Source organism: Cuculus canorus, chromosome 14 (genome assembly GCF_017976375.1).
Source record: "Cuculus canorus isolate bCucCan1 chromosome 14, bCucCan1.pri, whole genome shotgun sequence".
NCBI lineage: Eukaryota > Metazoa > Chordata > Aves > Cuculiformes > Cuculidae > Cuculus > Cuculus canorus.
Genome location: NC_071414.1, coordinates 18,894,158 through 18,910,002, shown reverse-complemented (window position 1 = coordinate 18,910,002; position 15,845 = coordinate 18,894,158). Strand labels below are relative to the sequence as shown.

At 47.9% G+C, this 15,845-nt stretch overlaps 3 protein-coding genes across 3 annotated transcripts; all 3 read left to right on the top strand.

The window, feature by feature from the left end:
• The first annotated feature begins 5,107 nt into the window (after positions 1-5,107).
• GDF9 (growth differentiation factor 9) lies at positions 5,108-8,190 on the top strand. Its single transcript, XM_009562398.2, has 2 exons — positions 5,108-5,969; positions 6,401-8,190. Exons 1-2 carry the CDS (start codon positions 5,540-5,542, stop codon positions 7,351-7,353), a joined length of 1,383 nt encoding a protein of 460 aa, XP_009560693.2. The 5' UTR covers positions 5,108-5,539; the 3' UTR covers positions 7,354-8,190.
• Positions 8,191-8,445: 255 nt separating this feature from the next.
• Positions 8,446-9,661, top strand: LOC104060597 (cytochrome b-c1 complex subunit 8). The gene is made up of 2 exons (XM_009562409.2): positions 8,446-8,658; positions 9,441-9,661. Exons 1-2 carry the CDS (start codon positions 8,505-8,507, stop codon positions 9,533-9,535), a joined length of 249 nt encoding a protein of 82 aa, XP_009560704.1. The 5' UTR covers positions 8,446-8,504; the 3' UTR covers positions 9,536-9,661.
• A 3,167-nt stretch (positions 9,662-12,828) lies between these two features.
• Positions 12,829-15,745, top strand: LEAP2 (liver enriched antimicrobial peptide 2). The gene is made up of 3 exons (XM_054079850.1): positions 12,829-13,077; positions 13,852-13,991; positions 14,967-15,745. Exons 1-3 carry the CDS (start codon positions 13,021-13,023, stop codon positions 15,001-15,003), a joined length of 234 nt encoding a protein of 77 aa, XP_053935825.1. The 5' UTR covers positions 12,829-13,020; the 3' UTR covers positions 15,004-15,745.
• The last annotated feature ends 100 nt before the right edge of the window (positions 15,746-15,845 follow it).

Genomic DNA, 15,845 nt, shown 5'->3' with positions numbered 1-15,845 from the left:
GGCTGCAGGGCCTCTTGTCCTCCACTGCAGGGTCCTCCAGGGGCAGAGCCTCCAGTCCTCCACTGTAGGGTCCTCCAGGAGCAGAGCCTCCTGTCCTCCACTGGAGGGTCCTTCAGGAACCTTGGTCTGCTACTGACAGAAGCTGTTTTCTGCAGCTTTTGTTTCTTTTCAGAGAACTCACTCTCTTAATTTTTTTAAAGAATAGCTGATTACTATGATTTCTCCACATGGTATATGCTTAGCAGTTAAAACTGTGAGTGCGGTACTCCAGCAGTGATCATCTAAACCCTTCCCCAGTCATCACACACCATGCACCAGTGAGTTGTAACCAGAACTCTCGACGCAGCAGAGCCTCAGGAAGCACTCCAGAAGCACGTGTGCCCTCACGTCAGTACAGCAGAAGAGGTTTCACAAGGATACCACACCGATATCCACATGGCCACCAGCGCTCTGGCAGCAAAGGCAAACCGAGCTCACCTTCCACAGCTGAGTGAGCCTGGCGGGTCGCTCTTTGCTGACCATTTCTTTCACAACAGGATGAAGTAAAACTTTTCTCTTGCTGCTACCTATTCAACCACTAAACTCATGTATTAAATGAACCAACTCGCTGATTACCCTGTCGGGAACATTTATTAATTCTAGTTGTACAAAGTGTCCTCAAGGTCACTTCTCCTCAGTGCTATTACGCAGTCAGTTTGCAGCAGTGCCACGTAAGGTGACAGGAGGGCCACATGCCCAAAGGACCGGCAGCAGCAGCTTGGAAATGTGCCACAATCCCCGCTTGGCACTACCTTCCTCTGCATCCTCTCAGAAGCTATCTTTATCTTTATCTCTGTTGCTTTGTACAGCGGAACTTCATACTCACACCAGCTGTTTCATCTACCAGCTAATATCTTCTAACACTTGGAAGACTACTTATATGAACTGCTTATCTAATACTACTTACTTTTATTGACATATAAATAGTGCAATAAACCAGAGATAACATTTCACTTTTGGTCAGAACAGCCTAATCCAATACACAATGCAGGAGATACTAAAACTGTTAGTAAAATGATACTTCCATAAATCTAGAAACTCTGGATAGAAGAACTAAATTGTCTCTTGGACCAGTTAAGTCTTTTAGCAACAAAGACTGGAGGAGGGGGATTTCTTGTACTCCTTGCTTCAATGTACACCACAAAGCTCACCTCTTTCCCCTTCTCACCTTCTTCACTGGAGGCAACCGCCAGGGAATGATCGCTCCTCACCCTGGTGCCTCGGGGACCTTGGCAGGCACGTAAGCAGAGAAAGAGGCCCTCCTGGGCAAATGCTCCTCATGCAGGTTTTTCTCTTGCCCAAGGAACAGAAACAATTACAACTTGCAAGTTTTGCATTATTTTAAGTTCTGAAACCTGATTAATGTGATAAAAACACAGTATTTCACCATCACTAAAGTTCACAATCCCTGCAGATGGCTTCTTACCTCCCTGTTACATTGGTGTCCTGCAGACACCAAACAGGATTTGAGATGCAGTCAGGATTGTGTCTGTGTGCCCAGCTGTGTGTATCTATTTCAGGTCCTTACAAACCTGTCATCACCTCAGTGTCTGAATGGTTCATAACCCTTAACAGATTCATCCTCAGAGCATCCCGGTCAGGCGAGGGACGGACCTGTGGACTCTGCCGACTCCCCATCTTGGGGCTTCCACTGTTCACCCATTAGCTTTTCAAACAATATCCTCATGCTGCCCCCGATGCAAACAGCACCAACGCTCTATTACAATCTTCTTTAAACCCATAAAACCCTGCTCTTCTAATGATGCTGCCAAAACCACAATAACTGTTCATATGCCAAGTCTCTTGTCCTAAGTTTAGATCACAAACCTTCTGGGCAGCTTAATCCATTTGTGCAGCACACAGGGAAACGGGTTCATGGTCCATCAGGGAGATTTCTAGGTTCTGTAAATAATAGTAATAAAGTGATGGTAAATTAAAACATAAAGAAACCAAATGATACAGGCAAAACTGCATAGGCAGTAGGAGGAGTAGTCTGCAAGACAAAAGCATAAACTCTCCGTGAGTGCCACAGCTCATGTCCGTGTCCGGAACATTTCAGTTCTTTTCCAAGCTCTTGAAGAAGGCTGAGCCTTCAGCCAGGAAAATAATGATGAAGAATAGGAAAAACCTCATCCACTGTGTCTGTGAAAAACAGGTAAAACTGCAGAGATGAAGGAGACTGCTGTAACGAGCCAGGACAAGAAGAGGGTTAGAAACAGAGAGGCAAATGGAGCCCAATCTTCTGACTGCTGTCACTGTAAGGGGCTGCTGATGTTCTTGTCAAGGAGATAAAAAATGGACTGACTTGAGCATAAGCTGCTATCATCAGTGATAAAAGCTGTATTACATGTAGTCATAAAATCAGCAGTACATAGTTTTTCAGCTCTGATTCTGTCTTGTCAAACAATGACGTGTGTCTGTGCATTGGTTCTTTAAAATAATGGGTTTGATCTTTTTGGTTTATGGCAGGAAGAAGCTATTGGAAGTAAGAGGAAACATTTCTTCTTTTTAAATGGTTAGAAATTGCTACAGCCCACATCTGTAGAGCAGACTCATAGCTCAGCTGTTCCTCCACACAGGCACTCAGCTAAGTTTCTGTGACATTATTAATGGGCCCTGCAGAGAGCACCTGATGCTTCTTGTATTTCAAAGTCCACTGCATCAGCCCAGTGAGCCGAAATGAAAGCACTTTGTTTATCAGGGCATAACAGCTATGCCAGTGATTAATGCTTTTGCTCTCTTGTGGAAACAAACAAACGTCATTATCTGGCTACAGGGCAAAGCTACACATTCTTCAGCTCTGTTTTATAGGACTTTAAATATTAGTAGTAGCTTGTGGGAGTACAAACTAGGCACTAAGTGTTTCCTAGGGAAAAAAAAGGAAAATACAGTTTCTACTGCAACAACCTAATTGTTAATAATAGAGAGAATAAACACTTAAGATGCATGAAACATGAGACTACAAAAAAAATTGAATAACACTGCGTTTTACTAAACAGGTCTCCAAGCAATGAGAAAGCTGAAGCCCAGTAAAAAGTCACTGTTTGGATGATAAACTGGCTTTGGCGGTGAGTGTGGCTTACAGGGCTCTCTTTCCTCTTTCACTCCCTCCGCTGCAAGTCACCAGGTGTCAGTTCTGCATGTAGGGTTGGATGTGACTGTGCTGGATCAGTAACCTGTTCAGGGGATATGGGTTTCAGAGGAAAACACCACCACCACCATGAACTCCCATTTTCTCCCTCTTTACAATAGGCTGCTACAGAGCAAAGGAAGTCCCGTTTAGTGGAAGCTGCTCAAGAACTGCCTGAAGTTATGAATGCACTCATGGGAAGACTCTAAGGCTTCAGTAAAAATCCCTGCATTCCTATAAGCCAGCTCTTCATGCACTGAAAATTATCACATTTTCTAATCAGTCGAGTAGTCGACGCACCACAGTCGAATCAACTGAACTATTAAACATTTCCAAGGGTCTAAGACCAACCAGTTACTGAAAAAGTGAAAACTTAGCTCTAAGTTCCTTTGAAAGCCTTCCCAGCATCTGACCCAGTCAGCCACCAGGATGAAGGAAAATAAACAAGCTCTCACCTTCTTCTACCCCAAGGTGTGACGGGATGCTCATCAGAGAAGCTGTGGTGCCGGTGGCCCTCCAGCGCAGCTGCCCCGGCCCTGGCCGACCGCGCGCAGGGCAGTCTGTGCCAGGTTCCCCCTGATCCAACAGTCAGTGCAGGTGCCTCCTCAGTGACGTGTCGTTCCGAGTTGGATGTATCTGGACTTCAATGTCTCTGCTTATGCTTTCAAAAAGCCAGTTAATGAATGCAGATGAGTTTTATGATCAGGCTGCTACACTACGAAAAAGAGTCAGGAATCTCTGGTCAGGTTTAAATCTGCAGCTAAAAACCTCCATGGCCTTTAATTTGTTTCATGAACTTTTAAGTCTACTTAAGCAGAATTTTCAAAAGTTACGTGTTTAAGAATACCCTCTCCGGTGCAGTGTATATATAAAAACTTGTAAGATTATGTTGGCACTCACCATGTAGGATAATAGCCAAGGATTTGCTATGACTTTAGCAACCAGAAGCACCACTCATGTCCTGTCGAGCCGTAAATTACTCGAGATAGCTTAGCTGTTCTCAGCTTGTCCAGTTGTCTCAGTAGGCTAAAGCAAATATTCACCTTTTGCTGGGTTATTTTCCTACCATTTCAGCTCCCACCACAAGATCTGATAACATCAAAAATCAGTGAAAAGGAGAGAGCAGGAATGCACATTTGGTTTGTGGAAGCAGGCAGGGTTGGAGGGCAGCTTAAATTGTCAAGGGGCAGCGGCAACTGTAGCTACACGTGTTTGAAACTCATGTGAAGTGCGACAAATTCAAACCCACGAGGGAGGGAGCAGATGAGCTTGCTTGGTGCAAGCATGCCTGACTGAAAGATACACTTTTAAAATCAATCAAAGTACAGATCACCTTGTCCAAAACAGTTTAAACATAGCTGACCTCAGAAGTGACAGCGTCCCCCGCTCATCACAATCCAGTCCACTTTAAGAAATCTAGCAGAAAAGGTTATGTTGTTCCATATTGCAGATTGTTATCTGAATTAATCTTCCACTCCAAATCAAAGGCTGCCACACTGACATTTTTGAAAGTTAATTAAATGCTCTCCAAGCAAGCAATCCCTACGTAGAATCCCTAAAGTGTGAGAGTTAGATTATGGGTGACATTTCAGTAGATTATTGATAGCACAGCTTTAATTAAAAACTACTGCCTTGAAAATAGAATCCCCCCCCTCCCCGTTCTTCTAAATAAATAAAACCAATCCCCGTCCCCTGAGTTATGCTCAGCTACAGGAGTTTCTGAATATTTCTGATGCAACCGATCTTGCTCCCCATGGAGCCTTTTGGAGCGAACCCCACGGACGGCTGACGCTGACTGGAAAAACCACTCTGCTGTGTGGAAGCCTCACCTGGGGCTGGAGGTACATCCACACCGTGGGCTGGAACGGAAACAAATCTGACGGTACCAGAGTCCCAATCACCTCTCTCAAGTGGGCATTACTGTCTGCAGAGAAGTGAAATGTGATAAATACGTTAACAGAAAATGAAAAACGGTTTATCTCTCTCTTTATTTACTAGCTTGTTATTGCTAAAAGCAATAATACCTGTCTTTTTATCCATCTCTACAAATAAACACAGATTTAGCCCAGGCTGCCTCCCAGGCTCCCTCTGGAGGGTGCCACTCACTCTTGTTTTTACCACAAGAAAAAGGTTCCCTGAGAGAATAAGGAGTTTGTTTATAAAGTGCTTCCATGGGCCAAAGCTGCAGCCTGAGTGCGAACAAACCTGTGGGTTCAGTCACCAGCTGCAGGGCTTTCCCTTTGGGTTCTAATCAGAAACCTCCCTCCCATCCCACAGCTGCAACCTATATAAGAGATTGGGAGAAGGGGCTCTTTTTTTTCCCCTTGAATGTTTTAGGGGAGGCATTTTTTGGCCGCAGCCCTAAGGAGCATGGAGAGTACGTGGAGAATTTGCGTTTGCTTCTATTGTTGCTTCCACTGGCTTTCTTCCACCACCCAGTGCTCCCCCCACTCCAGGGGCCGTGCAGCCTCTGACAGGACCTCGGGGTTACTGGTGGCTCCCGAGGACACCACCAGTGAGCTAAATCCCTTGCTGCAGCTGCCAAAAGGCATGAGACGCGACTATGCCCTCCTGCCTCCCCTTCTCAAGGTGCTGTCTGACTGGGGACCCCAGAGCTGGGAGAGCGATGTCCCCAGGCTGCGGCCAGACTCCAGAGCCCTTCGGTACATGAAGAGGCTGTATAAGATGTCTGCTACCAAGGAGGGAATCCCAAAGGCTAACAAAAGCCACCTCTATAACACTGTTCGACTCTTCACCCCGTGTTCTGAATGCAAGCACCGCCACAGGGACCTTATGAAAGGTAGGTGTGGGGGGACCGCGGCTGCGAAGGTTGAATGGGGGGTGTCCACGTGCTCTGCGCTTGCAGCGTAGTATCAAAATACCTTATTTCTTTAGAGTTGTTGCTATTTTAATCCTGATGGCTCTTCTCTCAAACTGTAGGGGTTTATCATAACCTACTTCTCCTTGAATAGCATTAGACGTAGACTTCTCCACAGTCTGGGAAATGCCACACAAATCGCACTGTGTTCCCGCTAATGCTGCTGTTTCGGGCTGACTCATCTTATTATGAATCAGAAAAAACTCTACAACCAGTTGTAATTTAAGTAAGAAAGGGCACCTGAACTGCTTTCTGCCCCTGCTGCATTATTCCTGCTTACCCACTCGTGATAGTATTTGTCTGGTGGGAAATTAAGATGCACCCTCTCTACAAGGTTTTGTTTCTCTTCTCAGGAGATGTTCACTCAGTGGATTTACTTTTCAACCTGGATCGTGTAACTGCTCTAGAGTACCTGCTCAAGTCTGTCTTGCTCTATTCCTTTGACACATCAGTGCCCATTTCTCCTTCCCTTACGTGCATGTGCCATTTATCTGTCAAGGAACAGGCCTCTTCTGGCCAAGTGTGTCCCAGCATTTCGCATTCTATAGCTTTTAGCCTGCACCTCGAAGTTAAAAAACGCAAGTGGGTTGAGATTGATGTGACTTCTTTTCTCCAGCCTCTAATTGCTACTAAGAGGAAGAATATTCATATGGCTGTGAACTTCACTTGTCTGATGGGTGATCCACAACAGAACACTAAATTGGAAAATCCTGTTAATATGGCACCGGTTCCCCCTTCTCTTCTTCTGTATCTGAATGATACCAGTGAGCAAGCTTACCACAGGTGGAACTCACTTAGACACCTAAGGAAAAACCCCGGGCGGCCCAGGCAAAGGAATGGTCTGCATGTTGATCCCACAGGTGACGTAGGAAAAGAGCCTTCACAGGGTAAACGGGCCTCTCGACAGCGAAGAGATGAGAATCTGAAAGAAGACCCAGCAACTCAACCTTATAATTTGAGCGAGTATTTCAAACAATTCCTGTTCCCTCAAAACGAGTGTGAGCTTCACAACTTCCGCCTAAGCTTTAGCCAACTCAAATGGGACAAATGGATCATAGCACCACACAGGTACAGCCCTCAGTATTGCAAAGGTGACTGCCCACGGGTGGTTGGGCACCGCTACGGCTCGCCGGTCCACACAATGGTTCAGAACCTCATCTATGAGAAGCTGGACTCCTCGGTCCCAAAGCCCTCCTGTGTTCCTGCCGAGTACAGCCCGCTGAGTGTCCTCACCATAGAGCCCGATGGCTCCATCGTCTACAAAGAGTATGAGGACATGATTGCTACCAAGTGCACTTGTCGGTAGTGGGTGAACCCCAATTGGTTTTACTCCAGGTTTGGGTAATTTTGCATTCCTGCAGCATCTGTTGCTATAATTAACTCAACGGTGTTTGTGTAATTCTAACTGCTCTGTAAAAGTGGCTGGGATTTAGCACAGAGTTAGTAGAAGGGGTTTACATCACAGCACTTACTTTTGTAGCCACTCAGCCTATCTAGAATGTGAAATTAAATGTAAATAGTATCTTTTTATTGGATTAATTTTGCATTTAAAATGTGGGAAAGCTTTCATCTGCCAGATGTCCATTTTAAGCTGTTTTGCTACAGATGTTAAAGAAATAAATGCTTCTTGTGCATAGCCCCCGCATTCAGTGCCTGCTAGTCTTCCTCCACGTGAAGAAATCTTGTGCGATGTCTCCAGCAAGTGTATAGGAAAAGAGGGAAGACTTTAATGTCAAGATTACTTTCTCAGTTTCTCATTTCTTTCCCCTACCACATTTCCAGTTCCCCCAAGCATGGTGACAGCTCTGTAAGATGTCACAAGGTGCCCTCTTGCTTCCCTTCTGTTGAGCTTTGCAGTCTTTCTTCTACAGCAGGCGCTAAGGGTTTAAGGGCAGCTCTGTGGTTGCTCCTTAAAGCTCACACTGCTGAGGGAGAACCAGCAGCTGTTCCCACCACAAACAACCGAGCCAGGTTCAAGAACAAACAGAAGCTGGTCAGGGGGTGAGGGCATGGGCTCTGGGGACACCTGAGAGCAGCTTCCAGGTGAGAGGAGGAGGGGCTCTGGATCAAGGAGTGCAGGGAAAGGATGAGGGGGAAGGATTTGGGGCTGAAAGAGGGGAGATTGAGGCGAGAGCTTGGGAAGAAAAGCTTTCCTGTGAGGGTGGAGAGGTAGTGGAAGAGGTTGCCAGAGCAGGGGTGGCTGCCCCATCCCTGGAGGGGTTCCAGGCCGGGCTGGATGGGGCTCGGAGCCCCCGATCCAGTGGGAGGTGTCCCTGCCCATGGCAGGGGTGGGATTGGATGGGCTTTGCGACCCCTGATGCAGTGGGAAGGATCCCAAAACAGCAGAGGAAGGAGCTGCCACCGTCCGCCCCGGAACCGGAAACGGCATCTATAGATGCCGTTTCCGGTTCCGGGGCGGACGGTGGCAGCAGAAAGGTTTGCCAGCAAGGTGACACGATGGGCCTTCACTTCGGGAACTTGGCTCGGGTGAGGCATGTCATCACCTACAGCCTCTCGCCCTTCGAGCAGCGCGCTCTGCCCAACCTGCTCTCGGATGCTCTGCCCAACGTGTGGCGGCGCTTCAGCTCCCAGGTCTTCAAAGTAGTGCCCCGTGAGTAGCGGGAGAGGGGTTGTAGAACCATCCGTGTCGCCAAGGGGGTGGTGGAGGGGATTTGGTGCTCTCTCAGCATCGCTATAGTGGGGTGGGGTGGAAGGGACCTCAAAGCCCATCCAGTTCCACCCTCTCTCCCACTGGATCAGGGGCTCCAAGCCCCATCCAACCTGGCCTGGAACCCCTCCAGGGATGGGGCAGCCACCCCTGCTCTGGGCAACCTGGGCCACTACCTTTCCACCCCGAATGGAAAACATTTCTCCCTAAGATCTCCTCTCTTTCAGCTGAAAACTGTTTCCCCTCATTCTCTCGCTGCCCTCCCTAAACAAAAATCCCTCCCAGCTTTCCCGGACCCCATTTCAGTGCTGGAAGCTGCTCTAAGGTTTCCTCACAGCCTTCTCCAGCTGAACAGCCCCAGCTCTCTCAGCCCATCCCCACAGCAGAGCTGCTTCAGCCCTCGCATAATCTTCATGCCCTCCTCTGTACCCAGTCCAACAGTTCCGTCTCCTTCTTATGTTAGGGATTCCAGGACTGAACACAAGGCTGCAGGTGGGGTCTCACCAGTGCAGGGTAGAGGAGCAGAATCCTTTCCCGCTGGTCCCACTGCTTTGAATGCAGCCCAGGACATGGTTGGGTTTCTGGGCTGCCAGCACACACTGCTGGCTCATGGGATGAGGGAGGCCGGGGCAGGTGTCTGTGTGGCGGTGTCTTTAGATTATGCCATCTCTGTCCCAAAAACCCAGTGCTTCAGGCCACTCAGTGACCACAATCCTCCTTTGCAGCCTTCGTGGGAGGCTATCTCCTTTACTCCTGGGGAACGCAAGAGTTTGAGAGGCTGAAGAGGAAGAACCCTGCTGACTACGAGAATGACCAGTAATCGAGTTGATAAGGAGAACGTTACCTCACTGTGTTACAGACGTTGTGTTGCTGAGCTTGTTCACCTGACCGGAAGGATACTGGGAGGGAGATAATTGTGGCTAATAAACTTTAACGTTGCCCCATGCCTTTGTGTGAAATCTGTGTCTTGAGATATTCTAGGTGAGCTGTCTCTGGTCCACTCTGCACAGAGGCACGACCAGGCTGAACTTCTGATGTTTAAACTCTTTCATGTTAGAGCATTTCCAGCCTTTTTTGACTCCTGTATCTTTGAGATTTCTGTCATTATAACAAGGGCAGCGAGGGTTTCTGTCAGCGAGAGGTGTGTGAAATAACGGGTCAGGGCTAAGGTCATTGCTTTGTTGTTCCTTTAACCTTAAGACCTGTGATAAAAAAAACCCAGGCTGCTTGGTTTGGTGTGGACCAAAACTGTGTGGGCTGGCTGGTGGCTCGGGATTGAACGTGGACTCGGGCCCCTGCACGAGGAGCCGCATGCAGAGGATCAGGGGCAGCGGGCACAGGGCCGGAGAGATGTTCCCCTGGGTTGGTCTCGGGGCTGGGCTGTCTGGATGACCAAGCTGCTCGGTCTCTCACTGCAGGAAGACGGGGGATGCAGTTTTTATAGCCAAATGCTTTATTCTTTGGGGCTCTTAGTGCACATTTAAAAAGCATGTGAGACTGAGCTCAGTCTTGGGGCTGTTCCTCCTGCTCTTGCATTTACTCCAAGCACAGCGTGAGGCTGGCATAAGCAGGAGCAGCACAAGTCAGCCAGTGCTACAGGTTCTGCCAAAACCATCCTGTGCTTAAATTTAGCTCCACTTTTCAGTGCACTGGTATTTTTCCAGGCAGTGGAAGCAAGCAGGGAGCACCGAACTGGCTACTACAGCTGCGAGAGCTGGCAAAGACCCCCAGAGGCAGACTTCATTCAGAACTTGTCCTTGCGTCCTGCTCTGTTAGGCTCGAGAGCTCTCGCAGCGGCTGGTGGGCGCCCCAACGACAGTGCTTGGGAGCTCTCGCATTGGTCGCTCCAGTAGATCGCTGTTTCTCCGTGGCTTCTGTCTCTGTGGAAGCTGAGAGCTCGTCTCGGTCTCTCAAGAGGTCTCTGCCCCCGGTGGCAGACAGCTGACCCGTGTTTGGCCCAGCTGACGGGTTGCCATAAACAGGGCAGGCCGGAGCGCTTGCCCTTTGCTCCGCTGTGGCTGCCCCGGCCCTGCCGAGCCTCTGCCCTGGTGCCCTGCGCTCGCCCAGCCTGGTGGCAGCGAGCCAACACAGAGCCTGTGAGCGCAGGGATGGCTCCGGCTGGATGTGGGAGAGCGAGTGTTCTGGAATCTGAACAAGATGTCTGAGAATTCATCAGTCACCTCGTTTATTTCAGCTCTCCCTTTCCTAAATGTTATAAGTGGCAAGAGAGCACAACCCGCCCTGTTCCTCACACAGAGGAAATGGATCGCTGCCTGAAAGGGAGATGCTGACGTTGTAACCCAGAAGGACACACAGCAATTCTGACGTGTCGTCACAAAGTGCTGGGCTCACCTATCCAAAAATGCTGAGACACAGTGGCTTAGAGGGCACTGCTGTTGGGGCTGAAAGAGCCATCACCTCAGATCTGTGCTCCACAGATGAAGCTGCTGCCTCTGGTTTTCCTGTCACTGTTCTACACCAGCAGAAATCATAGAACTTAAACACATGTAAAAGAAAGGACTTCAGGGGGAAAACAGTTGAAAAATCCACAGCCAAATGCAAAAGAAACTTTTAAGTTCAGCTGTTTGATGTGCCACAATTCACCGTCCCATTTCCTTCCCTACATGAGACCCAGGAATGTGAAATAATGAAAGCTTTAATTCCTCCTTGCAGGGAAGGAAAACAAACAGGGCAGAGGAAAGAGCGTAACCACCACCCCAGGAAAGGAACAGATATGATGATACGATGCAAAGGGGTTTTATTTAATCCCTGTGACGTTTGGGTCAAGGGGAATCCTCTGTAGACAGGAACCTGACAACACAGCATTACCTTAATCTAAGTAACTCGCCTTCCACGCTGGCACTCCTGCCTCCACATTAAGCAATCACAGAAAAAGGCAGTCAATTACCTCCAGATTTGTATTTACAGTTTAGCTAAAACATACTTCATGCCCTCCTCTGGACCCATGCCCTCCCTCTGTTTTATATAAAATAAAACATTATTTTATACGGTATCTCCCTACCTGAAGTCACTTAGAAAATAGTCTGCCTCAAACGTCAGGGATGTGACACGAGTGAGCTGGCATTTCCTTTGTCAGTCTGCAATCTCAAAACTCCTGTACCCACCAGGTCCGGTGCACACGGGAGATATGTGGGGCAGACACACAAGATCTGATGGTGAGGAGCAAATCCCAGGGGGATCCAGCCACAGCCTGGTGATCCTGGACACACTTTGGCCCCTTGTCCCTGGGTGCGTCAGCTGAGAGGATTGTAGGGCAGACGGGGAGGTAACGGGCAGCTGCTCTTAAACCTGCTTTTCTCTAGGCAGATGCAAACACAGCGGAAAACAATTGAGTCCTAATTACAGACTGCCCACCTACACCAACAGGAGCTGTTGGCATCTCTTAGGAGACCAATCCCAAGGTGCAGGGGCAGCGTGCAGCAGGCAGCTCACTTAGAGAAACTGTTGCCCTACCAACAGAGCTGCTCAGCTCCAGCTTGTGCAGTTTTGGTCCACACCATACCAGGGAGCCTACCTTTTCTATCACAGATCTCAAGGTTAGAGGAAAAAAGGAAAGATAAAGAGAGCAACAAGCTTACCCCTGAGCCGTTAACAGAACAACTTTGCAGCAGTCTCGCCTACTTTGGGGATTAGCTATCCAGACTTTATTTTCTGTAACTACACATTAGGATCTTTGGGAGAAGAGGTCTGTTATTGATCATGCATAACATACTTTCTACATCCCCAAACCAGTCTGAAAAAGTATCACATCTGCTTGTACAGTGTGTGTAGGAAGGAAGCAAAGTAACTTCGTGTACCAGGAACGAGAAGCAGAATCACAAGCATGATTCTCTGTTCCCAATAAGCCTGGTGAGATAATGCTTACCAGCAGGTGACAGCCCCAAAGCTGTGCACGCTGTGAACCTCAAGGAAGTTAAACAGGCCAAGCACCCTTTTACTCGCAATCCCACCACAGAGTTCTGGTAAGGTGTTAGGTGGATTTTAAGAAGAGAAACAGTTGGCACAACCAGTAAGCTGACCAGACAAAGTACAAGTGGAAGGAGAGTAAATGATTAGCTAGAGAGACAGGCCTTGAACCAGAGCACTTCAGCAGAGGCAGACTTAGCAATTCCCTCTTGTTCCCAAATGAACTTTGTTCCCATAATGACTGACAAATGATGCAACGATAAGAGAATTAGGTCTATAAAAATCTAGCTGAAGCTCGGTCCGTTCTATCTGGGGCTCTTCCACCCTCCTCCACCCACGGCCGCTCCTACGGTCGAAGTGACAGCTCGCCCTGTGAAGATGCACTGCTGGAAAGTGACGGCAGTCTTGCTGCTCTGCTTGCTGCTGCTCAGCCAGGTAAACAGAGATAACGTTTTAAAGTGCTCCTTCTAATAGTCGAGTGGGTCATCAAAAGCATTTGCATGAATAAGAGTAACTGGCAGGAGTCAGAGGTGACAGCAGAGCTCCTTTAGAGGATTCAGCATCACAGGGCAAGGAAGCTGCTGAAGGGGCTGGAGCCCAGGGGTTCTGGGATGGCTGAGGGCCCTGGGGCTGTTTAGCCTGGAGAAGAGGAGGCTGAGCAGAGACCTCACTGTGCTCTGCAGCTCCAGGGAAGGAGGTTGTGGGGAGGGGGATGTTGGTCTCTTCTCCCAGATAATGGCCTCAAGTTGCGCCAGGGAAGGTTTAGATTGGATATTAGGAATCAGCTACCCAGGGAGGTGTTCGAGTCTCATCCCTGGAAGGATTTAAAAGACATGTAGATAAGGAGCTCAGGGATATAGTTGAGCAGTGGACAGGTACGTTTGCAGTTGATAATCTCAAAGGCCTTTTCCAACCAAATGATCCTATGGTTCTATGAAAAAAAGTGGTGTAACTGCCTAGGGAATACTGGGTTACTCCAAGACACCACTTAGCAAGAAACCCTGCCTTCCCTCCCAAGGAGATTAAAAAAGGTAGTTAATTTTCATACTTACTCCTTCTTTGGTGTTAGAATAAAAGCAATTATACTTTAACAGAGCATGCTATGATCTGAAAATGAGAAAGATTTCAAGTTCTTCCCTTGAGCCCTCAGCACCAACCCAGCACCGGCCGTTGCCGTGTGCTGACGGTGGTGCTGCCGCTCTGTTCCAGACACACTGCACTTCCCTGCACGACCCACAGCCCCGGCTAACGAGACAGAGGCGGATGACGCCGTTCTGGAGAGGAGTCTCACTAAGACCCGTCGGAGCCTCGTGTAGGGATAACAGCGAGTGCATTACCATGCTGTGCAGGTAACGTCCTGATCCACACAACAGCTCAGTGACATTTGATATTACACTGTGTAGAGGACGTTCCCACTTATTCTCACCCAAACGAGATAAGGAGTTAATTCTGTGCATTAAAAAAAAATCCCAGGAATAGGGACGGGGCAATAGATTTTGACCCCTTTTGTAAGCAGTGCAAACAGAGTGGAGTTCAAGAACCTGTGACTGCAAGCCTTTGTCCTTTCATTGCAACCCAAAATAATCTGTCTGCTCCGAAAGAACACAGGACTCCAGACAGCTTTTTGGTAATTGCTTACAGACCATAAATTTAAGCCTTCTTAAAGCCAATACTGTTCACTTTAAAGCATGCATTAATTAAAAGCAGTATGTTACCCTAAAGGAATCACTTCAAGGTGATTACTTAAGCTTGTAGTTTGACAGCTAAAACATCAACAGCTGTTCAGTTCTCATCAACACCAGCCAGGAGCAAGTTCTCCAACTACATATAAATTGATCTAGTTAAAATTACTACTCAGGGACTGAAAGGTTGTGTGGCACCTACTGTTCACATATCACAAAGCAAATGCAGACAGGTCAGAAGAGATCTATTTTCTACTATCTGTAAATGTAACAGGAAAGGGGAGTTGGGCTGCTTTTTTGCAAGCATCTGAAATGCGTCATTTGGTTCTACTGATGAATGTGGGTGAACTGTACAGCAGGTACAAGGAAGTGGAGACGGGAAGGGATTTCTGTTGTGTGTAATTTCACACCACAGTCTGGCCATACTGCCATAACGGGCAGGGTGGAGTTGTTATGCAAAGCAAAGAGCATAAAACGAATCACGACAAACTGAATAAAGAGGTGAATGCAATGTGCACAGCTACCTGAGCAGTAAGGCTGGGTAAGAGGAGCATGGCCGATGTTCTACCTGAGGACGCATGTCCAAGCCCTGCCCAGACGGCAGTCGGAGCTGATGGTGCCCGGTGCCACTTTGTTTTCCAGGAAGAACCGCTGCTTCCTCAGAACAGCCTCAGAGTGACCTGCCACAACGAAGAAAACCCATCACTGTTACTGCAAAAGCCCCTCCACTCTACTTGTGAAATATTTATTGTTCCAAGCCAGGAGAGCGCATCGAGCAATATGTTTATTGAACAATTCTGTCACGTGAACCGACCACAGGACTTCAGAGAGCCTGGGAGCATTTCTCAACCCAGGCTGTATCTCCGCAGCACACGCCTCAGGACGACTCTCTGGCCACGCTCAATAAAAGGACTCTGCAACTCCTGCTCGTTTGGTTTGGGTTTTTTTTTTGTAATGGGTCTTTTTTTTAAAGGTGTGAATTAAAAATTTGTACTCAGCAAGGCACGGTGGTTTTCCTTGTGTCCTGTAAGCAAAGTGTGCGGTGAGTGCACGTCAGGTGTTTCAAAGAGTGCTTATTTCAGACTGGACTTTAGACATTTATCCTTCAGCCTGGCGAGTGCACAAAGTAGATCACGCCTCCACCTCATTCCAGTCTCCCAGCTGAAACCTTATCAGTACCACAGATAAACGCCTGTTCGAAAGAGGGAGCAAACAGACTGATAACACTGATAGCATTTGCAATACCCCAAATATAGCCAGTGATAACTGGAAGGAAAAGTATTTACTTTTAATTGCTTCTAATCAAATTTACTTAAACAAATGCCCCAGTCTGACTTTCACCGCTCAAGTACCTACTATTTTAAAATAAATTGATCAAAACCCAGTTTTGACCCTGCTGCACCTTATCTGGGAGAAACAAAGCCCCTTCTGATTAGACCAACAAGTCCAGGAAGCGAACACCGAGTGCCGTCTGCCTTTGTTCAACACAGGGAGGAAAGAGCTCGCGCAACAGATAAGAGC